The 25,863-nt window shown below is 37.2% G+C and overlaps 1 protein-coding gene across 1 annotated transcript in view; it reads left to right on the top strand.

The window, feature by feature from the left end:
- PTTG1IP2 (PTTG1IP family member 2) overlaps nt 1-21,806 on the top strand; it is a 23,549-nt gene extending 1,743 nt beyond the window's left edge. Inside the window, exons 3-4 of the mRNA XM_039878138.1 lie at nt 20,093-20,186; nt 21,509-21,806. Of these exons, the coding sequence (XP_039734072.1) occupies nt 20,093-20,186; nt 21,509-21,639 (225 nt within the window). The 3' untranslated portion in view covers nt 21,640-21,806. The remainder of the gene's footprint in view (nt 1-20,092; nt 20,187-21,508) is intronic.
- The last annotated feature ends 4,057 nt before the right edge of the window (nt 21,807-25,863 follow it).

Here is a 25,863-nt window from a genome sequence, read left to right as displayed (position 1 = left end):
GCGTCTCGGGGCTGCTCCTTTGCAAGGACAGCCGCCGGCTAATAAACTGTCTCTTGGACTAGAGCACTCGAGTTGGGCCTGGTTATTTCGGTCACAACAGTTTTTTATTTATTTGGGTACTTTTTGTTTATTTTGTGTATGTGTAACATATATACACATATAAGGAAATGTGTATATAGATAGAACAAGAGAGTAAGCTTGATTTATGAACAAAGGAGCTTTATACATGGGATTTGTAGACTTACATACTCTCCTTCCTCATTGCAGATATTCAGATCAAATGTAAGAAGAACAGGGACCTTGCTTAAGAGCAATAATCACAAATCTGTTAACCACCATTTTTCCCTCCTTTGAGGAGTCTTGATATGTTGCTGTTTAAGAATCCTTTCAAGAGATGGAAAACATAACTCAAATTAGATAAGCAAAAGGGGAATTATAGACTCAGAACGATTTGACTCCAAGGACCATCTATCTGATCCACTGGCCAGATGGATCAACAGGAACTCATTTCTCCTGAAATGCCTTAATTCTCATGCTGGCTGTCCCCTTATGAGGCAGAGTCCTTTGAGAAGTGGATGTCAAGACAGGATTAGACAGGGTGATGATTTGGGTCTCCATATATCAATGTCAGTTCAGGCTCTGTGTCCAAAAAGTCTTCAAAATGTCAGGCATTACTTTTTTCCTGGTGTACAGTCACCCTAGTAAAATGTTATAGATCCCTTTGCAGAAGGACTGGGAGAATCATTATGGTACATTTCTGATGCAGTGTTATGGAGTCCCTTCTAGAATGTGGACACCCCTTCGATAAATGCGTTCTGGATTTGAAAATTGGTTCAAGTTTAAGAACTTTGGAAGAGATCATGACTTTTTATTGGGGCTTACCCTCATCCTCCCGCTCCTCTATTCTTGCCCTTTTCTTGTGGATGTTAAACAACACCATTGCTCACTGCCCCTCTATTTTGCTCTATTAACCATCTCCACACCATGCCTCCTACCATGGGTCAAGCCTACATAGGCTGCCTCTCTGACTTTGACAGTTGTTATGGTAATTATGGCCTTTTGGCTTCTTGTACTTAAGCACCACCACTCCACCATTTATTACTTTGGGGGCTCCATCGTTTCTATTGGGTATTAGCGAGCCCAGATCCATGATTACTTCTACTGTCAGTCTTGGCCTGCATTGAAGAGCCATCACTAAACTTCTTAGTGACATTGGTGCCCTTCTTACCATCACACTCCTGATGGCCTTGGTGAACAGTGTTTTCTCTGGACCTTCTCTTGGAACATAATCATCGGGTGGTTTTCCTGGCCTCACACATCTACTTTAGTAAGCCTAATTCTCTAATCTTTTTATTCTTTCCCCTCCTCCTACCTGGGCAACTCAGGCATTTCTGCTTACCTCAGTGTTGGCCATCATTTTCTTCAGGCTTCTAAGAGCCACAGTAACAATGAGTTTGCCCGCAACCCCTGAGGTCTTGCCAGGGTATTAAATCCTATATCTTACAAAAGTACCCCTAAGTTGATGAAAATTTGCTTATCCAGTTTAACAGTCTAGCCCCTCGACCAAGTACCCTTAAAATTCAGTATCAGTGGTATTCATTGACTCTTGCCAATGCAAGATAAGAAGTATGCTTTGGAATATAATTTTTTTTCTCTCTTATCAGGCCCAGCATGTCCCCACCTGGATTCTACTGAGAGTTAACTCTAGTTATTGGCCTACAAGCCAGGAGAAGAGGCAGAGGTAGCTCCTATGAGGCACCTATCGAGACACGCTTATTTTCTAGCATGCAGGGAAGCCAACTCTGCAAGCTCTGAGATTTCAGAGGGATAGGCAGAGTCAATATTACATCCTCAGAAGCATCCATCTATTCATCAAGGCCATCAGGAATGTGCTGATAAAAAGGGCGCCAGCATCACTAAGAAGTTCACTATATCTTCTTTACAGACTAAAATTGACAGTAGAAGCTGGGCTCATTGATATCCATAAGGATAATGAGGTTCCTAAAGTAATAAAGGCCGGCTGGTGACACTTAAACACAGAAGCCATGTTTCAGGGCCCCGTGTTTTCCCAACCACAGCTCCGATTCCAGCATAAGACCTGCCTGATGGGCACATAAATATCTCTGGAGCTCTTTAACAGTCAGGTCCTCAGCCTGCTGCTTATCTGTGTCTACTCTTCCACTGTAGGGGATAAGGGCTACTAAAGAGGTCCTCTGGATTTCATACTTAGTCTTCAACTGCTAGTCAGTGGCCCTTGGTTTCTCATTAGCCCTATGGAGGGCATCAATACAACGCTATAATCAACCAATTTTGTTGTCCTTGTATAGGCACCGCTCCCTATCTCTTTCAAATGATTGAATTATTATATCTACCAGGCCATCCCCCTCCACTAGTTCATTTTCCTAGGCAGAAAACATTTCGCCACTAGTGAAATTTTTAGCAGTACAGCTGTCATTTCTTTTCAGGGACTATCCAGACTCCACATACTTCTCAAGGTAGCATCTTCTTTACCCATTGGATAGTAAGTGAACTGGTCTCAAACTTTATCTTACCTCATGTTTTCTCAGAACATTTCCATCCTTTAAGAATCAGCAGCCAAGATGGGATTAGAAGTGCAAGAGATTTATTGGGGAAGCAGAAGAGATGAAGGGGAGGAAGCTAGTGAAGGTAAGGAGATCCTTCGAATATCAGTACAGGTACAACACCTATAGTGGAGGGAGGAAAAGGAGGATTTGTTTGGTAGAGTTTCAGAGTAAAGCTCAGTTATAAGAAAGTTTCAATCAGATTGAAAGGAGTCCTCAAGCTAAAATCTCCCACTGGAAGCGTCCTACATTTGTACTCCTGCCATGTTTAGTCTTGGCTAGAAGCAGCCTATAGGAAGAAGAAGCTTGGCTTTGTCATAAATATGATGGAAGAATCTGAGGAACAACAGTCAATTATGTTCTGAGCAGGGCACTTTTACGGCTATACTGTGCGTTGTCTCAAGATGGCTTTTAGCAGCTATGGGAATTAAATCCTTCTCAGTTTGAATCCAGAGAAAGATAAACATCTTTGTCTCAGCATTCCTAGCAAAAGCCCTGAGATTGACTTGGATTGGACCAGGTTAGGTAATGTGCCCACCCCTGACCCAGTCACGATGGTCAAGGAAATGCCATGTTCTGATTGGTTCGGGTCTAATGTTCAGGCTCCACTTTCAGCGTAGGTGTTGGAACTCCACTTATACTACGAGAACTGAGAAGTGGGGAGGGGGCAGATTCCTGAACAGAAATATGCACATAAAGAATATATGTATTTTTAATGTTCATGGCTATTGCCAGGTTGCTTTCCAAAGACACTATAACAATTCACAGTTCCACTAAAAGGTATAACGGTGCTTTTCCTTACATCTTCACCAACAATATGCGTTAACTCTGTTTTAAAATTTTTTGGCCAACCTGATGGATACAAATTGCTAGCTCATTATGACTTCAACTTACAATTTCCTAGTACTGGCATATTTTAAAATATATATATTTTTAACATTCATTGGCTACCTGGATTTGCTTTTCTGTAGATGGACTCTTCATATCCCTTGTCCATTTTCCTATTATTTTTCTTGTCGTCTTTTTCTTATTGATTTATAAGAGTATTTTTCGTATTATACCTGATAACTCTTCATCTGTTCTCTGCACTGCAAACAGGCAAAGAAAAAGCAGTCTGGAATGCTGCACGTTCTTCCCCTTCTCCACCTTTATTATCAGTGCTAGGTCCATAATCCTCAAGGTGAAGACTAACTAGATCAGTCGACATGCCAGGAATGCCATGGGACAACGCATCATTCATTTTTGAAAAACAAAACAAGATAGGCCCCGGTCATTAAGTTTCCATGCCCCACTTCCCCCACCCCACCCCACACTGGAGCAACATTGCTCAAACTCCAGTCATTCCAGAACCACCTTCACCATTTTGTCATATCCTTTAAATCATACACTACTATTTACAGTTCCTAAACTTGACATTTTTGCATAGATTTCTTTTAAAATAGAAGTTTATATTGTTGCCATCCTGTCATTATAGCTACTAGTTATATTTTTCTATTACACATTAAAAATAAATTCATAGATATGAAAATAAAAGACATTCATTTATGTACCATTTAAAATATGTCATACTTTGGGAAACTGCTCAAAGCACGCTGTAGGGTCATAGACTCCTCAAGGGCAAGATCGGTGAGTTTCAGGACCGCACCGCTTAATCTCACAACAAACCCCACCGCGTGGAGTAGTAGCTGGCAGGTTCATTTACATCTGAGGAAAGCAGCGCAGACAGGTGCAACTGCTTTACATACTATCGAGTGGTGGAAATTAGAATCCAGGCCTTTCTCCAAAAACCACGGCGTAGCAGGTATCGATTAAGCCCACTGGACCAACTGCACCCGGTGGTGGGGGCACCAGGCAGCCCGAACCTAGTGCGGACCGGGATTGCATTTCCAACGTTCTGCGTTCTGGCCAGAACTTTAGGAGTTCTCAGGTTCTGCGAATTATGCCGGTGCCCAGCGCCTGGAGCGGAGTCCGTCTGTCCAACTCGGTACCCTGGGCCCACTGCGGTCTCACGGGCCGGGAACCTGTGGAACCCAGGCTGCAGAAGCCATGTGCTGGCTGCGGGCATGGAGCCAAATCCTCCTGCCAGTTTTCCTCTCCATCTTTCTCATCCAACTGTTTATCAGCTTCTCAGAGCATAGTTATTCCCAAATCTCCAGACACAGGGGCAAGCAGAGAACAAATTCTGCGGATGATGGTGAGCCATCCCGAGCCCAGAGGTTGGTGCCTCACAGCGCCGCCGCTGCCCTATTTCCTCTCGATTGTGCCACCCTGACAGGCTGAGATTTTCATTTTTAAAGTTACCGTTTGGTGTAGGCGGGAAAATATTTTCAAAGGCTTCTTTTGTTTTTGGTAAAATTCAGTTAAATTGGGCTCAAATTAATTTATCTTGTCTGAAATGAGAAAAGTGGATTAAAATTGTTTTAAATTTGGGAAAGCAGGTTTATGCCCTTCACTTTTTTCATTACCCGTAAAGCACATAAGTTTTGTGCTGTGAATAAGTCGTTGGGTTTTGTTCTAATCAGATTCTACTCAATAGCCATACGCGGTCTTTCTAAATGTTTTAAGGTCTTAATAAATTTGGGTCTTATCCTAAGAAATAATTACTTCCTTTCGTTCCCCTCTCTAACTGTAGAAACTTTGAAAAGTCAAAAGTCATGCTGAGTTGAATTCATAAACTTGGAAGTAAGATTTTTTGATTCCTAAATTGGAATTATATAGATAAAATAAGGACAAAATTTTAATTACTTGGAAAATGCCCTGTAGAGCCAAGATTGCCATTTTTATGAAGACTATAAGACAGAATAATTAGTGCTGTCTGGTTTCCAGAGTCTAAAAGAATGTTAATATCTGTAAGTGAATCAGTCTTCCTTACTAAAATCAAACCCTAATCTCTCAGCTTTGCATTGAAATAAGACCCTTCTTTGAGAGGGTGGGGGAGGGGAGAGGCTGAATCAAAAGGCCTAGCTTGTTTCCCTTGGTTGTCCTCTTTCCCATAGATTTCTCTCTTAACCTTGGTCGTCCTGACACGTACTCCAGGAGGAATAGTGTTCTAGTACCATCCCTGCCCTGTCCTCCCTACCAACAGTGCCTAAAAACATAGGCCACGCTTAGAAACAAATCCTTCCCCTAGTTCCCTAGCAAATTGGAGTCAGACTTGAATTTTTTCAAAAGACTTTATTAAATGCTGAGGAAGAACAAAAAAAGAGTAAACAAAAACAAATCAAGAATCATAGATAAAAGGGACCGATCAACACTTGTCAGCATTTCGAGGAAATTGCTTCCTTTTGTGAGGGAAAGCCTGGTTTGGCCTTTCCTAGGCCTCTCTCGAGTGTTTGCTTCCTAGCCTGAGGCAGTTTCCTCTTCGTGGTTGCAGTTAACCTTCCCATCTGATAAGGATATGGCATCTTAGACATTTGCTTTCTTCACTGCCAAAACTGAGACAAGGAATTCTAACCCTTCACTGCTAGGACTTTGAGTGACAGGCCTTTCCCACAGGCAACCATAGGACTTTGAGAGACCTCATTGAGCAATATCTCAAAAAGTTATATTTTGCACTTGGAACATTGGGTTAAGAATCTTCTCCAATATCTAATGAATGAATTTAAAAAGTACTAAAATGTAGAGAAATTCTTTTACCAGGAGCAACCATACAATAAAAAGGCATAATCCAAAAAAGCAAGTGGCAACCAAGAAAATAAATAAAAAATTCTGGATCAGAATAACAGCACAGCAATGCTCCAAATGCCACCATCACTCCTCAGAAGTAATTAGTGAGTCACTAAATTCCAACAACTTTCAATAATACTCCCAGATCTGGAGAGATGCATATCTTTACCCTATTCTGAAGATCAAGAGAAGAAATGGTTACAGAGGAGACCTAAGAGAAACAGAAACTGAACAGTGGCCTGACTCTGATCGAAACACAGGTTCTTGGGCCACAGTGGATTCAGGGACAGATCTACAATCCAAAGACATCCCCTTTATGGAAGCTGGAAACACCTCCAACTAGCGAGAGTGAACCCTAGCAGTTGAAAATGGCAAAACCTCAGAAAAGAGAGTAGAGCCCAGCTAGTCTAACAAAATCTGGCACAGCCTCACCTAAGTTCTCTGCCTTTATCACCAAGTTATTAGGACATAAAATACCATAAAACTAGTTCCTCAGAAAAAAAATCTCAAGGACAGTAGTGAGGTGGTCAAGATGAAAATAGACACTATAGCAACTATGCAAATACTGTATAGCTAATGCAATTAATAATGAATTTAAGGAGTATATGATAGCATGTAGATAACAAATAATGTACCCTAGAGGAAAACGTAACTGTTTTCCCACAAGTGCTTTGAGCTAGAGAACCACCGAATGAGAAGTAGATTCAGTGAAACAAGTCTCAAAATCAAGATAATAAGATATTAGAATAAGATGAGAATACAGATTTCTCCCAGGAAATAAATTGAAGGCTTAATAATTCAAATATGAGGCAAAGCTTCCAAGCTTTCTCTTTATTTCAGTCGATATCCATTTGTTTATTTCTGCTAATCGCGAACATGCCAAGACTATTTGTCACGCACATTCTAAGTATACTTTGGGCTGTGGTAGCTGCCTCCCTCTGTTCTTTGGTCTAGAAGTGCTGATATTTGGGAGGAGGTGGGGTTTCACTCTCCCCTGGTATACTTTTCAGTCTCTTGCATTGCCTGCTTACCCAATAAGGACAAGAAAGTCTATTAAAAAGATTGCTAGTTAGCTATACAAATGTTCAATCTCGACCTCTAAGATGGATCCAGATCAGGTGATTTACTGATATGAAGATAATGAGGCCATGAGGGACAAATTTGGAAAGCAATGGAAGAAAAGTCAAGGAAAGTAAAGGTCTAAGTGATGTCAAAATGCATGTGAGAAAGGAAAGGAATGAAGATTCTAGTCAGAATAGAATATTGCAACTTAAGAGTTCATGGTTGGAGCCAACTGAAATGATGGCAAAATCCTCCTTCAGATCATGGAAATAGTTTGCTTAAAGTAAGGTAAAGAATCGAAATTTCTCTGGATGGTAGAATTCCAACTGATTTTTTTTTATGTATAGTTATTTCTTATGTTGAACATGTATCATTTTTATAACCACATAAAGAGAGTAATCCTGTTTTAATTTGTCGGGGGTGGGGGAGGGGAAGTAATGGGAATGAGAAGAAAGAAATGATTAGGACTCAGTGGAAAAAAACAAAGCTGTGGACTTTCTATTCACCAGAACATTTTTAGATGCAGAATAAGAAACCAAGATTATAGTTATAAAAGAAATGTAATTTTGTCTCACTTGAGCAAAAAAGAGAAGAGTAGAAATGCAGTGGACCTCAGAAATGAGTGAATCACCACCAGCTCCCTATTTCTTCTAATCTTTTCTCTTCTTTTCTCTATCAGCTCCATTCTCTCCTACGAGCTTCATCTTCAGAACTCCTTTCTTGGGCCACTGGAAACTCCCAGGCTCACATCCTCTCAGCTTTCCAAGTAAAGAGAAAAAGGCTCTCCACTAACACTTAACCCTCAAGTTCCAATTTCTAAACTGTGAGAAGAGGATTCTGATTGGTCTCACTTGGTCATATTGCCTCTCCCTGAATCGATGAGTGTGGTCTGGGATTAGCCCAGTTGATTCAGGAGTGCAGTCTTCGATGCTTGGCTGAGATCAGGGAGTTTGTGTAGGAGAGAGCAGTTACCCACCCTACTCTTATGTTTAGAGCTGAGGAGGGAGCAGTTCTGCAGAGGATGAGTTATATTTCCGAGGAGGGAGAGGTGCTTGTGGTCAAAACAGTAAATATCTTGGACATATATCCATACTCTCTCATGTTAACGAGTAAACTTGAATGTGTTATTCACTCTCCTGAGCTCAGCTTTCTTTATCAGTAAAGTGGGGATAATAATAACCACCTTTGAGGATCATGAAGATTAGCTAAAAATTTTTTTAATTTATTTTTATTTTTTATTTTTACAATTATTTCAATTATTTATTAGTTATTTATTTTATGGTGACATTGATTCATCAAATACAATAAGTTTCAGCTATATACTTTAACAGTAAGGTTAATATATATATATATTTACACTGTGTGTTCACCTCCCATAGTTAGATTTCTTTCTGTTACCACATATTTGACCCCATTTACCCTTTTACCCTGTCTACCTCCCCACTCCTTTGAGGTCAAATTAAAAATCTTTAAGTCCAAGGTCCTTGAGTTTAGTTCCTATGTTTTTTTCTATGCATTTTATTGATTCCTGTTGTATATTCAGGTCCTTAATCCACTTTGATTTAATTTTGGTGTGCGGTGATAGACAACAGTCTAGTTTCATTCTTTTGCAGGTGGCTTTCCAGTTTTCCCAGCACCATTTATTCAAGAGGCTTTCTTTTCTCCACTGTATGTTTTGGACATTTTTGTCGAAAATTATTTGCCCATATAAACATGGGTTTACTTCTGGACTCTCGATTCTGTTCCACTGGTCCGTGTGTCTGTTTTGCTGCCAATACTATGCCGTTTTGATTACTGTCGCTTTGTAGTATAATTTGAAGTCGGGCAGAGTGATGCCTCCAGCCTCATTCTTTTGTCTCAGAATGACTTTGACAATACGGGGTCTTTTTTGCTTCCATACAAATCTGATGTGTTTTTTTGTTGTATTCTTTAAAAAATGCTGATGGGATTTTGGTGGAGATTGCATTAAATCTGTATAATGCTTTAGGTAATAAGGTCATTTTAACTATATTGATTCTTCCAATCCAAGAAAACGGAATATCTTTCCAATTCTTTATATCTTCTTCAATTTCTTTTAATAGGGTCTTATTGTTTTCGTCATATAGGTCCTTCACATGTTTCGTTAGATATATTCCTAGGTATTTGATGCTTTTTGTTGCAATTGCAAAAGGAATTATTTTTTTCCACTTCTTTTTCTGACACTTCATTATTAGAATATAAGAACACTCTGGATTTTTGAACGTTGACTTTGTATCCAGAGACTTTATTGTATTTGCTTATTGTTTCTAGTAGTGTCATTGTGGAGTCTTTAGAGTTTTCTATATAGAGAATCATGTCATTAGCAAATAGTGACAGTTTGACTTCTTTGTTGCCTATTTGGATGCCTTTTGTATCTTTCTCTTGCCTGAATGCACTTGCTAGGACCTCCAATGTTATATTGAATAACAGTGGCGATAGTGGACAGCCTTGCCTTGTTCCTGATCTTAGAGGGAAGGTTTTTAGTTTTTCACCATTAAGAATAATGTTGGCTGAGGGTTTGTCATAGATGGCCTTTAATGTGTTAAGGTACTTTCCTTCTATAGTGATTTTGTTAAGTGTTTTGATCATAAATGGATGCTGTATCTTGTCAAAGGCTTTTTCTGCATCTATTGATATGATCATATAATTCTTATTTTTTAATTTGTTTATGTGGTATATCACATTGATCAATTTGCGTATTTTGAACCATCCCTGTGCCCCTGGGATGAAGCCCACTTGATCGTGGTGTATAATCTTTTTACTATGTTGCTGTATTCGATTTACTAGTATCTTATTTAGGATTTTTGCATCTATGTTCATGAGAGCTATCGGTATGTAGTTTTCTTTTTGTATGTTATTCTTATAAGGTTTTGGTATCAGGGTAATATTGGCCTCATAAAATGAGTTAGGAAGTATTGCTTCCTCTTCGATTTTTTAGAAGAGTTTGAGGAGAATAGGTATTAAATCTTCTTTGAATGTTTGGTAGAATTCACTGGTAAAGCCATCTGGTCCTGGACTTTTACTTCTTGGTAGGTTTTTGATGATGGTTTCAATTTCCATACTGCTGATCAGTCTACTTCGATTTTCCAGTTCTTCTTGACTCAGCCTAGAAAGGTGGTATTTTTCTAAGTACTGGTCCATTTCTTCTAGGTTATTAAATTTGGTGTTATATACTTTTTCATACTATTCTTGTATGATCCCTTGTATTTCTGCAATGTCAGTTGTAATTTCCCCTCTTTCATCCCTGATTTTGTTTATTTGTGTCCTTTCTCTTTTTTCTTTCATGAGTTTAGCCAGGGGGTTGTCAATTTTATTAACCTTTTCAAAGAACCAGCTCTTTGTTGCATTTATTATTTCTATTGTTTTTTTGTTTTGTTTTGTTTTCAATTTCATTTATTTCTGCTCTAATTTGGATTATTTCTTTCCTTCTGCTTTTAGGCTTCATTTTTTCTTCCTTTTCTAGTTTTTTAAGATGAAGCATAAGGTTGTTTATTTGGGCTTGTTCTTGTTTTTGTAAGTAGGCCTGTAATGATATAAAACTTTCCTCTTATGACTACTTTTGCCCTGTTCCCAAAGTTTTGATATGTTATACTATCATTATCATTCGTTTCTATGTATCTCTTGATCTCTCTTTTTATTTCTTCTCTGACCTAGTTATGCTTCAGTAGTATGTTTTTTAATCTCAATATATCTATGGTTCTTCCTGCTTTCTTTTTGCAGTTGATCTCTAGTTTCAAAGCATTATGATCAGAGAACATGATTGGTATGATTTCAACCCTCTTATATTTGTCAAGGCTATCTCTGTGTCCCAGTATGTGGTCAATCCTCGAGAATGTTCCATGTGCACTAGAGAAGAATGTATAAGCAGATGGTTTTGGATGAAAGGCTCTGTGAATGTCAATTATGTCCAGTTGGTCTTATGTGTCATTTAAGGATGTTATTTCCTTATTGATTTTCTGTTTGGATGATCTGTCCATATCTGACAGTGGGGTATTTAGGTCTCCTACTATGATAATGTTTTGGTCTGTTTCTCCCTTTACTTCTGTTAGTAATTGCTGTACATATTTTGGGGCTCCCTGATTGGGAACATAGATATTAATAAGTGTTATGTCTTCTTGGTGCATGATTCCCTTTATCATTATGAAGTGTCCCTCAATATCTTTCTTTACCTTTTTTATTTTGAAGTCTATTTCGTCTGATATTAGTACCACTACTCCTGCTTTTCTCTGAATGCCATTTGTTTGAAATATCATTTTCTACCCTTTCATTTTGAGTCTATATTTGTCTTTGGAACTGAGATGTGTCTGCCTGAGGCAACATATGGTTGGGTTTTGTTTTTTGATCCAATCTGCAACTCTGTGCTTTTTATTGGTGAGTTCAGTCCATTAACATTTAGGGTAATTATTGAAATATGATGTCTTTTTATACCCATTTTATCATTTGCTTTCTGGTAGCTCGGTGTTTCCATTGCTTCTTTGTCCCTGTGTTTCTGTTTTCTTTATTTTGGTTGTCTTTTGTGGGTGTTCCCTCTAGTCCTTGTTTTATATTATATACTTCAGTTCTGAATCTTTGGCATGTGGTTACAATTATGAATATGTAAAGAACAGTTATATATATACAGTCATCCATTTTCTTCTGCGTGTGCCTTATCTCCACTCCCCTTTGTGAATTTGGATCTCCTCCTCTTTTCAGTCATTATTGTCTCAGTTTGTCCCTATATATGCTGAACGTTCATTACTATCTAGCGAATCTCTTATTTTTAAACTTATAATGCCCTATTCTTAATAAGGGTTACACTTCTCTGTTTCTATCAGCCTGTTTGTCAACTTACTCCTAATTATGTATTTTTTCTTTGTCATTTTGTTTTAGGTGAGCTGACCTCTTTCAGTATTTCCTGTAATGCAGGCCTTGTAGTGGAGAATTCCCTCAATTTTTGTATGTCTGGAAAGGTCTTTATTTCTCCTTCGTATCTAAAGGAGAGCTTAGCTGAATACATTATTCTAGGCTGGTAGTTCCTTTCATTTAATAGTTTGAATATTGGTTCCACTTTTTTCTGGCTTGTAAGATGTGTGCTGAGAAGTTCGACAGTAATCTAATAGGTTTTCCTTTAAAAGTTACTGCTTTCTTCTTCCTGGGTGCCCTGAGAATTCTGTCTTTGTTGTTGATTTTTGATAATTTTAGTACAATGTGTCTTGGTGAAGGCTTTTTTGGGTTGAGATAATTGAGTGTTTTGTTGACTTCTTGAATTCTAAGCTCCAGCTCATTCCTTAGATTTGGGAAATTCTCATCCACTATTTGTCTGAAAATGCTTTCTAATCCCTGCTTCTTTTCCTCATCTTCAATAATGCCCATTATTATTATGTTTCCTCTCCTGATAGAATCAGCTAGTTCTTGTATTTCTCTTTCATTATTTTTCATTCTTCGGTTTCTCTCTTCTTCTTTCTGATTTATTTCTAGATTTCTGTCTTCGATATCACTAATCCTTTCCTCCATTTGGTTGACTCTATTTCCCAAGCTTGCTATTTCATTTTTCAACTCTTGCAGTGTGTTTTTTATCTCCAGAAGTTCGATTTCGTTCTTTTTGAGGGTTTCGATCCCCTTGCTAAAGAACTCATTCTGCTCATCTAGTTGTTTTTTTCAATTCCTGAAATTGTTGATATGAATCGTTTAGGATCTCACTGAGTTTTTTCAGAACTACCATTCTGAATTCTCTGTCATTTAAGTCGCATATTTCTGTGTCTGTAATCTTATTTTCTGGAGATTTTTCTCTTTCTTTCTGAGATGCCTTGTCACCTTGGTTGTTCATGGTATTTAATGGACTATTTCTCCTCCTGGGCATTAATGGAAGTGTATCCAGTTTTTTTTTCTAGAAAGAAGATTTATAATATAAATGTCTCTCTTTAGCCTCTTGCAAAGAAGGCATTTTTCTTTTGGTTTTCAGTAGGTAGAGTCTAGACCTCTTGGACCCCTACTTTATATAAAGGCTTAATAATGCCTTTTTTTCCTTATAGATGTTTAATCACACTCACTACCCTCAGTCTCAGTTCCTGTCAGTGTTAGCATCAGTTTCGGCAGCATTTACTCAGATTCCCCTGGGGCTGCACAGTGTTTGGTCTCGGAGGATATGGGGGAAGGGACCTTTTGGGTTGGGGGATGTGGGCTGTGGCTCAACTTCAGTTTTGTAACTGCAGCTGGTAACAATCAACTGTTGTTTCTCTGCTGTCCTGCTTCTCTGACATCTCTACTCCTCTGCTTTCTGCCCTGATGACTGAGCCCTGTTGCTGGCTGTGTGGCATTCACTACTCTCCCAGACAAGGCTGTTCAGGGAACTCGCTGCTCCTTCTCCCCTCCCCTTCTCCTGTAGGGAGCTCCAGTGGGTGCAAGAAGCAGCTTCTTTATTTCTCCCAGTTCATTACCCTACACCTGAGATTCTGACCTGTGGTAGCTATTAGATGCAGATCCTATGCTTAGAAGTGCTGGTATGCAGTTTGGGTGTTTTTTGTTGAGTTTTAGATGTTCAGCTTATTGTTGTTTCAAGGGGAGAGATCCGAGGATGTCTCTCACTCCGCCATGTTTTTGACGTTAATCATTTAAAATTGTTTACAAATAACTGTTTATGTTTATAAATTGTTTAATAAGGATTTCATATAACTGGAGGGTGAAGGCTAGCTTATACTTCCCGTTAGGCCAAGTTTCTGCCTGTGGCTGCCCAGGAAAGGTGAGCATTTCTCTAATTGGTCATTAAAAAAGTGCACCTTTTCCCAGTTCACACAAACATGCTCTGTGTCTTCAACTAGTGCTAGCAGCAGCCCTTTGGCTTCAACTTTCTCGAATGTATTTAAATATATAAAAGTTAAACAAAAACCGTGTTAATATCACATACATTCTGACATGTTGTGATGAGGAGGGGACTTTGCCTCTGCAGTGTTCTTCCCTAAAACCCATACTCGATCTAATTGTGAGAAAAACATCAGACAAACTCAAATTGAGGGACATTCTATAATATATTTGACCTACACTCCTCAAAACTCTCAAGGTAGTGAAAAACAAGAACAGGCTGAGAAACTGTCACTGACCAAAGGAGACATGACATCTAAATGCAATATGGTATCCTGGATCTTGAAACAGAAAAGGAGCATTAGAATAATAACTGATAAAACCCTAATAAAATCCGGGGTTTAGTTAAAAGCAATGTATTATTGTTGGTTTCTTAGTTTTGATAAGTGTGTTACAATAATGTAAGATGTTAACAATGGGGAAACTGGGTGAAGGGTATACAGAAAGTCCCTTTATAAATTATTTGCAATTTTTCTATAAATCTGAAATTATTCCAAAATAAAAACTTAAATTAACAATTAATCTGTGGAAAGCAAGTAGAATTTGGAGAATGGTGGCTATGTCATGTACCTTTTGTTTCCCTGCTCCTGCCTCTTGAAGTAAGCCTGAGGCCCGCTGTCCTCAACATAGCTGAAGGAATAGGATCTTTCTTATTTATCTTGCCTTTTCCTCCACTCAGCTTTTCCCTTGGAGACTTCAAGGGTAGTAAGTGGAAGTAATATTCAATAGAACTTAATTTGAAAAATTATTCTAAGATTTTTTTTNCTGACTTTGGGAAGAAATTTTTCAAGTCAAGGAAAGATAAGCTCTTTGAGATGTAGTGAAAAGTTCCTTGCTACTCTGTTTCCTAAAGACTAGAAAGGATAACACACTGTTCCTTAATCACAATGTAGCTAAGGTCCCCTTCTCTGATGATTAGAAGTCTGACATCATTGTTCTTCACTTCGAATTTGGAAGAAAGCAGAAATGCCATAGTAATGAGGGAAATGGTGTTAGAGAGCTTTGCAGCAACCTCTCAAAACCATTCTGCTCTAACCAGTATTGGAGAACTGACAATGCCAAAGACAGGAGATGCGATATCACCAATTTAAAAAGGGCAGAATCCAGTAATTGATATCTGTCATAGTGATCTGGATGTACCACCCTGTGCCCCTACTATCTTCATTTAGTCCATTACTCTGCTTTAATGAGGCCCTGAACTCGGGGCTCCTGGACTTCTCCACCCAATTCCTACCATAGCCTTATGTGCTTTCCATACTTGGCAACGGCCCAGACACACTGGGGCTTGCAGTGTCCTGACTTCCTCAGCTCTGTGCATTAGGAAGTCACTTGCATGGCCACACCCTCAACCCTGCACAATCCACAATGGCTCTTGTATTTTCATTTCTTTAATTTGCACCTACTTTTTGGCCCCGGCAAGACAAGACCATCTTCTAGTTCTTTATAATCTTTCATCTTTCATTTTTCCTTCAGCCGATTGGCCTTCTCCTTGGATTCCTTTCCTTCCTGGGACTTCTCATGGCTGTTCACATGAATGGACACCTTTCTTTCTTTGGAAAATTTCAAACATGAAAACAAAGAAAACAGTATATTAAAACTTGATACCCCCAAGACCCATCTTGGCCAATCTTATTTCAATCCTATCCCAGAATGGATTATTTTGAAGCAGATAATGATATAGATACCATATCATTTTATTTGCAAATCTCTTTCTCTCTCTACACACACACACCCATATATATATACATATATAAGTTAAAGACTTTGCTTTAAAATATTATGAGTCCTTTATTTCACTTAAAATTAACAGTAACTTCTTTATATTATCAAGCATCCAAGAAATAATCACATTTCTCTTGTCTTATCATTTTTAAAGTTCTTTTGAATCAAGTCCATACATTGCAATTGGCTGATATATCCATTAAATCTCTTTATATTTATGTGCTACTTCTCTCTCTCTCTCTCTCTCTCTCTCTCTCTCTCTCTCTCTTTTTTTCTTTATTGCAAGTTGCTTGTTGGAGAAATCAAATTGTTTGTCCTATTGGGTTTCCCACAGTCTGATCTTGCTGGTCACATCTCCATGATGTGCTTTATCATCTTCCTCTTTTCCCTGTTCTCCTGTTCTTGTAAGCTAATTATTAGATACGGAGGCTTGATCAGATTCAGTTTAATTTTTTGGCAGGAATATTTCAAGCAGAAGGCTTTCATTAGGAGGCAAGTAATGTCTGTTGTCTAGCATGTTGTGATGTTAACAGACTTGATGATCTTTGCCTAGACCCATTATTTTATTTGGGGTTGCAAAAGCCATCACTGCTTTAATGTCTCACCCTCTTATCTTTGACTGTGTGTTGGATCCGCATTCCCCAGCCCTGATTGGTCATTTGGTCTATATTTTCATTTGCTATGCATTATTAGCCTATTGCTGCCAGAGCTTATTGCATCAGTCTACACTGGTGCAACTACAGATTCACAATTTCGAGTCTCACCTGAGCCCAAATACTATTCATTACTTTGCCCATGGTTAGCAACATTTCCTAAAATTTCCCACAGCAGCAATTTCAAAACTTTGTTACGATTCTTAAAGTTCCAATGTTATCCTATACTCACTCATTCTCAACAGATGACTTTGTCTCTGATTTTATATGTATTTTTAGAGCCTCTAGTTGCAAACTTTATTCCCCAAACTGATAAAATTTCTGCCATTTCTTACCCATCCTTAACCATTCTTACTCTCTCCTTAAAGGAAGAAAAATATTCCCTCCAATTCCCCTATATCTTTGCTTTGGATCTTGAATATGTGTATTTTTGAGTTGTAATATATGTAAATTGTTTGCATGTTCCTCTTTCTCCCATTCTCAGTTCCCTAAGGACAAAATACATATTTTATTCATCTTTGTATCTCTAACACCTCACATATTTCTCAGCACATGGCAGTATTCAATGACTATTGAATTAAATTAATGCTTGAGCCATTAGAAGGTTAAATTATATTTAATATACTCTATAAGGTAGCAAGGTAGAAAATTTTATCTTAAAAAATGTACAAACTTAAGCCATTATGGCAATTCTGGGGATGAAACTGGAGGGCAACTGAGTCCAGGGCTAGTGCTGCCTGTGCTGCTCAGCCAAAAGACTGGCACAGGAGTTGGGATATTTAGAATAAGCATTTATTGTCAGTGCACAGGTGATCTGAGAAGGCTGCAGGTTAACACCTTCAAAACTGCCTTCCTTTCTCAGTCTGGCTTAGGGTATTTAAGAGAAAATCTGGGCATTATTCCAGGGGCTGCATGACAGTTCCAGGGAGTCTGTTATGCTTCACAGAGCTGTTCCTCTGGCAATGTGGTCATCCGGTGGTGTCAGCAACCCAGGAACAAAGATGGGAGTGGTCTGGAAAGAATGCTATACCAAGATTGTGATCAGTAAGCATAAAGGCATTAATCATAAGTTTTAGGACAACCGTCTGTGGCAAGGAACGTTCCAAGTTCTGAGTCAAGCCATTTCAGGGCACTTTCTATGGCAGGAGATGTTCCAAGACGTTCCAAGCCACTAGGGACAATTTATTGTTAAACTATAGGGCATGGAGAAGTAAAGCCAGGGACACTGTGAGGCTTCTACTACGGGATCCCAAACGTGCCCTTCTTCAGGGATACATATATTTGAGTGCAATTTTTAATATATTCCCAGTACCTCATAGGAACAAACTAAGGGATAATTTCACCCATTCAACACAGAATCAGGGTATCATCTTTTGGAAAAAGATCCCCTCTCCTCCCAAGAATTAGAAGGACACCAGTCTTTCAGTGACAGTGCCTGCCACCTCTGTACTCCCAGGGAGAGTGCAGAATTTATAGATGGCAACTCATGAAGTAAGTAACCAAAAACATTTGAGTTCTTCTTGGATCATAAGAAAGATGAATAGATAACCTGTTATGCCAAGAACTGTCCTACATGATGGTGATGTTCACCAGCATTGACTTCGTGAAATTATTATACCAACTCCCTTTCATTCCCCCAAATATTCAAGTTTGAATGATAAATTACATGCTTATCCTTCTTAACTGTAAGGGAACCTTCCTCAGATTCTATTTGGAACATTTCCTTGTGATTCAATAGTATATGACTAGCCTTCCTAGAGTTAGAAGACATTCTTACCAAAACCAAATCCATAAGAAGCAATCTAGCATTTGCACGTAAATAACTAGTAAATGCTTTTGACCTTTTCAACATACACTACTTTAAAATCCCCCTTTGCACAATAACACTTATTTAATATTTTTTGCAGCATAATATAAATCATTTGTTTTATACAATGTTAACAAACCACTAAATATTTTTATGTACCTCCTCCCTTGCTGTATTTTCAATTTTAATAATATTTGCTTATAAAAATATCAATTTTGATGTCCATATAAACTTATTTACACAGAGTTCTACCCTAAAACAAATACTCTAGTTTTTTTCATGGAGAAACATAAACCATTCTTCTAAAGTCTTTTGGCTGACTTCTCAGTTGTCATTCTCTTAAGAGACTGAGGTTGTCATGGCTTTGTATTTACATGGGTTGTCTTCCAATAAGAAATAAATCCATGTAAATCCATGTAATTTACATAGGTTGTCTTCCTATAAGAAAAAAAATCCATGTAATTTGTCTTAAATTTTACATTACCAATTTAGGGATGTTGACTATATTATACTGTTCCTCTGGGTAATGTAAAGTTCTGTTCTTCGAAGACTTTTTAGATTTACTGAAGGTATTAGTCAAATCTTTTTGTAGTAAGTGTCAGAAACCCAACTCAACCTAATTTAATAAGAAGGGTGATTTATTGACTCACAGAATTGGGACATCGGGGTGGCCTTGGTTTCATACACAGCTGAATCCTAAAGGATGTTATTTCCATTTCCTTTCTTTTCATCTTTCAGTTCTGCCTCCCTCTGTGTATTGACCTCATTTTCTTCTATGGCAAATGGACCTTTTCCACATTGCTAGGGAAGAGGCTGGCCCCCAGTAGATCTCTCCCAATGTCTGTATACAACTCCAGAGTAGATTCTAACTGGCCTGATTTGGGTCCTATGTCTAGCACTAGTTACCAGGCCAGAGGGATGAGCTACGCTGAATACCACTGCCTGGGTCAGGTGATTCCAGTAGTAGGGAAGTAGTGGTGCCAAGCTGACTGGATAGCTGCAGAACCATGTAGAATTAGAAGAGGTCCACAGAGGAAAGAGAGTGTAGTTGCCCGAAGAAGAAGGGTGGTTACACAAACTGGGAAGAGAGAGAGTAAAAAGGTAAACTGCCTTTGTCTACTGTATTTCACCCTTTGACTTTTCAGGACATGTACATTTTATTTTCCCCATTCCAACATTAAAAAAAAATGTTCCTGGAAAATAACGCCACTAACCCTCAGCTAAAATTATACTTACCTAAAGTCATTGTCAGTCCTCCCCTCCCCCGACCCCAGCTCTAAGTCTGGAATCGCAGAGAGTGTGAATCATGTGTAGATATTCTGTTGAGTTTCCCTGGTCAAGCAGTGAATTACTGGTAACCAATCTGGCTGCCCCAGGCTCAACCTGCCTTGAGGCAAGGATGCCCACTGTTTGGAACTCCATATATTAGTCAGTTACTGGCAGGGGGGAAATTACCTCACAAGCAAAGTAGTCCCAATCCATTTAGGACAATTCAGAAGGGCAGCTTGAGCCACTGGCAGCCAATACTCACTGCAGCTGGGGTTTGGATGCATGGGTCGAATGGAGGAGATCTGGGCAGACCACCAACAGCAACTACTACTACTACTACTACTACTAAAATGATGATGGTGATGATGACGATAGCTGTTATTTATTGAATACTTAATGAACTAGCAATAACAACTTACTGGAATTGTGGTTATTATACTTGGACACTAGTTTTATTTTTTTTCTTTCCAAAACAGTGCATTTGGTGCAGCGAAGAAAAGACTTGCAAAAAATTTTGTTTGACGTATTTCGGGTGTCGATTCAGTTCTGTATATTGGTTAAACTGTAAAGGTGAGTTGTCCCTATTTAAATTTTTATGTACCTTTTTTTTGATCGACTTGCAAATACAAGCGATTTGCTACATTTGAAGAATTATAAATTATATTCGCTTTATTAAAATATAGCAGGTCTGTTCATTGGTGTTTCCACTAACACAGCCTGGTACTTGGTCTTTCCAGCCACTGTTGGTTCAACTAGGTCAGCATTCATTCTGACTGGTGGGTGCCTTACCATGCCAGTTCTTAAATACTTTAAATTTCATCTCTAAAGTACTCTGAAGTATGATAACCATAACCCAGGGAATGGTGGGTTGCATTTTTATGGTGTTTTAGACACTCCAGGAGTTTCGCATAAACTAGTCCTAGGGAGGACATATGGAGCCCAGTAGCATTACTATAACTTATATTCCTCAGATAATATATTTTGTACTGGGAATATCATTCAAGACAATGACTCCCTAGGACTAAACAAATTTCCGTCATACAAGAATCTTTAAATTATATCTATAATGTTATATATTTTATTTGTTATACGGTAGCTACCAAGGCAGAGAAATGTACTAGAACCTTTTAAGAAGTTTTCAAAAAAAGTTGAAACAAACGGCTTTCCAGGGAAAGCCTAACGGTATGAGAAAACCCAATCTAGAACAACCAGTTTTCTATTTTTTTTCTTAATTGAAGTGAAAAAATATTAATTTTGCCCTCAAGTTCCTGTTTTCTTCAGGTACTAACAGGTATATTTAAGTCATAATTGTTTGTAGCAAAGAGCTTATAAACAAGTAACAGTTCATATATTTAGTATGAATATTTCATGTTCTGCCCTTATAATTTCACATAGTACAGGGATAGGGGAGAGAAGTCTATAAGTGCTAGAAATCTTTCCCAGCAAGCATTTGTTGTCTCTTTGATAAGGAACCTGCTGAAACTCAAACAACAAACCATCCCCTGCTATGTATAGAAACCTGAATGCAACCTAAGGGAACTGCTATTTGATCTGTTGAGATAAAATATGATAAAATATGAGATAAAAAAGAGATATCTGTTGAGATATTGCTTGGAGTGAGTTTAGAGATAAAGGACAAAATAGCCAGTGGCCTAATAGTTTACCAATTTGGAGATAATGATACTTTTTTAGCAACCCAGATTATTTTCAAATGTTAGTGATTGTTGTGTTAATGGTAGTTTTATTGAGTATGTGATATATTTTATTGTATCATTTTCAATAACTACTGAATTTGTACTTAAGACAGGCTGCATAATACTAGAAAAGATGAAAATATAAGAAATTATTCATTTTCTGTTAACTTAAAATCTATTTCTTTTCATACATTTCAGTTGACATGTTTGGATTCCTGATGCTTCTACTCATTATAATAGTAATTATAGCATTCATTTGGCATTGCTGCATCTTTCACTATTACCTGCAGCGGTATGTTCATTTTATCCTTAGTAAGAATGCACTTTGAGATAACATCATTGAACAGAATGATAAGCTAGTCATTAGAAAATGTTTTACCTTTTTTAAGTAATAAAAATAATGTATTCATTTGATAAGGAAAATAGTTCAAAAAGTACAGAAAGTTATAAAATTAACATTTTAACTTTCCCACCTCCTACTCCACCTTTGATGCCTTCTCCCCAGAGATAATACTTTTAGTATGATTCTATTTGTAGTTCTTTTTTGGTTACCTCCATATATTTCAACAACATGGTTATATCTCTTTTTCATGACTTATTAACTTTAGATGTTAATTTTTTCACTCTATCTCGAAAGCTAAAAATTTATCTTGCACCATCCATATTTTTTTACTTCGCCATTAGTGAATTTTAACTATTATTTTTCATTATGAGCTCTTGAGATTACTAATATTTCTTTTGTTGGTTATCTTTTTGACTTTGAATAATCTAATCTCTGTTTCTATATCCATCAATATTTCTCTCATTATTTAAGGTAAGAAAATTTGGAACCCTATACTTCCTTCTATCTATCCTCTCCTTTCTCTATCTCCTAAAATCTGTAAACTTTCTCACTCATTTGACCTTTTCAAGTATATTTACATTCTATTTTTTAACTATATTCGTATCTTGAAATGCTTACTCTATAGTTTGAATCTAAAATTTTTAAACTAGTAAAAATAATAGAACATATGTGATGATATAAGTATTGTTCATAAAGAACCAAAGTGGAAATAGGAAATGTATTTCTATGTCACTAATCTATATTGCTTGAAATAGAATTTTCTAGTGTCTAGATCAAACAGATTCTTACTCTCCATTTCTCAAAATCACACTACATTTCATGTTGTTTCATGTTTACATTGTACTTTCCTATACAGCTTTTGCATTTTCTAGAATTTTAATTACCTTCATTATTTCTTGTCAAGAAGGACACATGTATTTTTATTCCCATCACTGTGATTATTTATCTTACTATTTGGTAAAATATATTTATTTTCTTCTTATAGACATTCTTCTAAAAGTCTTCTCACTTCCCGTTCTTATTTATAAAAATTAGTTTATTTTCAGTGCTCTACTGAGAAGGATTTTTTTGATCCCATATCTTCCTCTTTTTAAGATTCATTTTTTCCCTTTTACTGGAGTACATTCTCAAGTAACTTTTTCAAAAGGAATTCGCAGAAGGTATGAAAATTATTTCCATAATTCACACTTGTTGAGAGATTTGTTTTTCTCCATTATCCTTCAGTTCAGCATGGTATTATTTTTTTTCAGATTGTACACCTTTTCCGAGAAGGACACATAGATAAGATAGGTGCATATAATAGGCCCATCTATAAGTAAAATGTACCTATAAAAAGATAAGGGTTGGCCAAATGTTCTATTTGCTTACTTATGACCTTTACTTTATCTAGGATTTTGTATTTTTCTGGCTTCAAGACTTATATCCTTCATATCCTTTCTTCTTAACATACAAAGATAAAAGAAGGACAAGATGAAAGAAAATTCCTTATTCTTTATATCTAAAATAAAAACATATTAAGAAGGAAGAACCAGTAGGGTACATTACATGTGTGGCAAGAGGCTATGGCAAATATGTTGTTTTTTCTTTTATATGTTTTCTTTCCAGGATCCTTGTGTGTCATCACTTTTTTTGTGTAGTGCTTATGAGTAAAGTGGCAAATTATACTCATAAGATAATAGGAGCCTGAGCAAATATCCATCACTGAAGCTTCTTTTATCTGCAGTTTAAAAGGGAAAACCTTAAAGCCTCTCTGCAAATATAGTCCAACAATTGTATTTACTTCTAGTTCAGCTCTGCTTTTCATCCACCCTCTCTTCTTTTTCAGTTTCTTTTAGGGATCTCCTAGACCTTGTTAATTCAATAAGCACCCTGTTCTCTTAGAGGAATTAGTCTTATTAAGGATTTATTGCACTTCATGATCCAAGGATCCTGGTTGGGTTCCAGAAACATTCATCTTTCATTTAAAAAATACACTTGAATGACTAATGGAGCATCAAGATATTGATCTAATATTCTTGTTATTCAGCAGATACGGTTTAAAAGTTAAAGCACTTTTAAAAGTTCCAGATGTTAGAGAATATAAATCTTTAACTGCTCATGTACTCAGTGCTTCTTTGACTCTCATCTATCTCAGAAAATATTTATTAAGTATGTATTATGCCCTAGGCAGTGTTATTGTCACTAGAGATATAATTGTAATACAAGAAAGATCAAATTCTTGCCTTCATGGAGCTTATATCCTACTAAGGGGACACAGGCAAGAAAAAAGCAATAGTTAATTCTATTGCTAAATTATTGATATTTTAAATGATATTCCATTTATTTTTATTGTATTGTTCTTAATGAAATACTTTATTCTCTTGGTGGATAAATAAAAGGAGAATTTAATGTAATAGAGCAATGGTAGTAAAAAGTTGCATAAATATAATCTTCTAACGAAGTAAAATAATTCCAATTATAACCTTAACTATTCTGAAGATAAACCTCACTAATTCTAAATTTATCATCATTTTGAACAGAACTCGAGTCTTTGTTGCTAGAGGAGGACAACAAATTTATGTTTACCGTGGGAATACTGGCAAGTATTTTAATTTATTTAACTGGATACTCCAGATTCTTTTAGTAGCTCACAGATGGAAATCTCCCTTATTTATTCCAGGCATCAAAATTAAAGTATGAGTAGGAAGCATGACAGCAGATTTCATTGTGCTCATTTTTAAGACACATTCTTGTAACTTCAATAGCTAGTCTGGGATAGGTAAAACTACAATATTGATAGAGAAGAGTTACAATTTCCAACCCAAATTAGGTATAAATAGCTTTTCCAGTTCCCCCAATTATGACTCCACAAAAGCAACTCGGTGAAAGATGACCTTTGCCTTAAGGAATGCTTGCAGGCTTTTCTCAAATTAATTCACTTCATCTTACATAGTTAGCTGACCCTCTATCCACCATTCTCAACTTGATTCTTTAAACTTTCTCTTACTTAAAAGGCACCCCCTTACACAGGTCCCAAATGTTGTCTTCCTTCAGCTCATCACTCACAGCTCCTGGGCAGGCCCTCCCATTCCTTTGCTCAAGCCTGGATCCTGGAGCCCCAAACGAAGTCAGACATGTGGTCTCCCTTTCACCAGGGTAATCAGATCACAAAAAATTTTAAATCAGAGTATGACTGAGAAAGGGCTCTGAAAACTTCTTTATAATAATTACCATTAAAAATAACTTTGCAGGAATATCCAGTATTGCGCTGCTCTGGGCCTCTGGGACATAATACTAAATCTGAACGAAAAGCAGGATAAAACCCTTAAGGGCAAGGATGAAATGTCAGGCACATGCACTCTATTGCCAACTCCTAGATCTTGTTCCTAGAAATTGTTCTGGTGGTAACGGTATGCTGAACTATTTCAAAAGCTATGTGAGGAGGTGAGCTGAAGTGCCAGGTGATTGCTGCTTCCAGGGATTGAAGACAAACCAGAGAACTGCAGAGAATGCTACTGTATTTCAATTTTTCTCCCTCCATTTTATTATTACTATAATTATATTTTTATAAGTATAATTATAATTATATTTTTTATAAATCTATTAAACCTTGACCACCACTTTTATTTTGTTTTGAAGTGGAGTCATTATTAATAAGCTTTTAAAAGTTTTTTCAATTACAGTTGAAATTCAGTATTATTTTATATTCGTTTCAGGAGTATAGCATAGTGATTAGACATTTATATAATTTATGAAGTGATCCTCCCGATAAGTCGAGTACCCACCTGGCACTATACATAGTTATCTCAATATTGACTATATTTCCTACGTTGTACATTATATCCATCCCAGTGACTATTTTGTAAATGCCAATTTGTACTTCTTAATCCCTTTACATTTTTTATCCAGCCTCCAAGACCCCCTCCAATCTGGCAACCATAAGTTTGTTCATTGTATCTATGAATTTATTTCTCTTGTTTATTTTGTTCTTTAGATTCCACATATAAGTGAGATTATATGATATTTGTCTTTCTCTGTCTGACTTGTTTCACTTAGCGTAATACCTTCTAGGTCCACCTGTGTTGTCACAAATGATAAGATTACATTATTTTGTATGGCCAAGTAATAGTCCATTGATTTGTACCACTTCTTCTTTATCCAATTGTCTGTTGATGAGCACTAAGATTGCTTCCATATCTTGGCAATTGCAAGTAACACTGCAATAAACATG

Source organism: Pteropus medius, unplaced genomic scaffold (genome assembly GCF_902729225.1).
Source record: "Pteropus medius unplaced genomic scaffold, Ma_sr-lr_union100, whole genome shotgun sequence".
Classification (NCBI taxonomy): domain Eukaryota; kingdom Metazoa; phylum Chordata; class Mammalia; order Chiroptera; family Pteropodidae; genus Pteropus; species Pteropus medius.
This window is presented reverse-complemented; position numbering and strand designations above follow the sequence as displayed.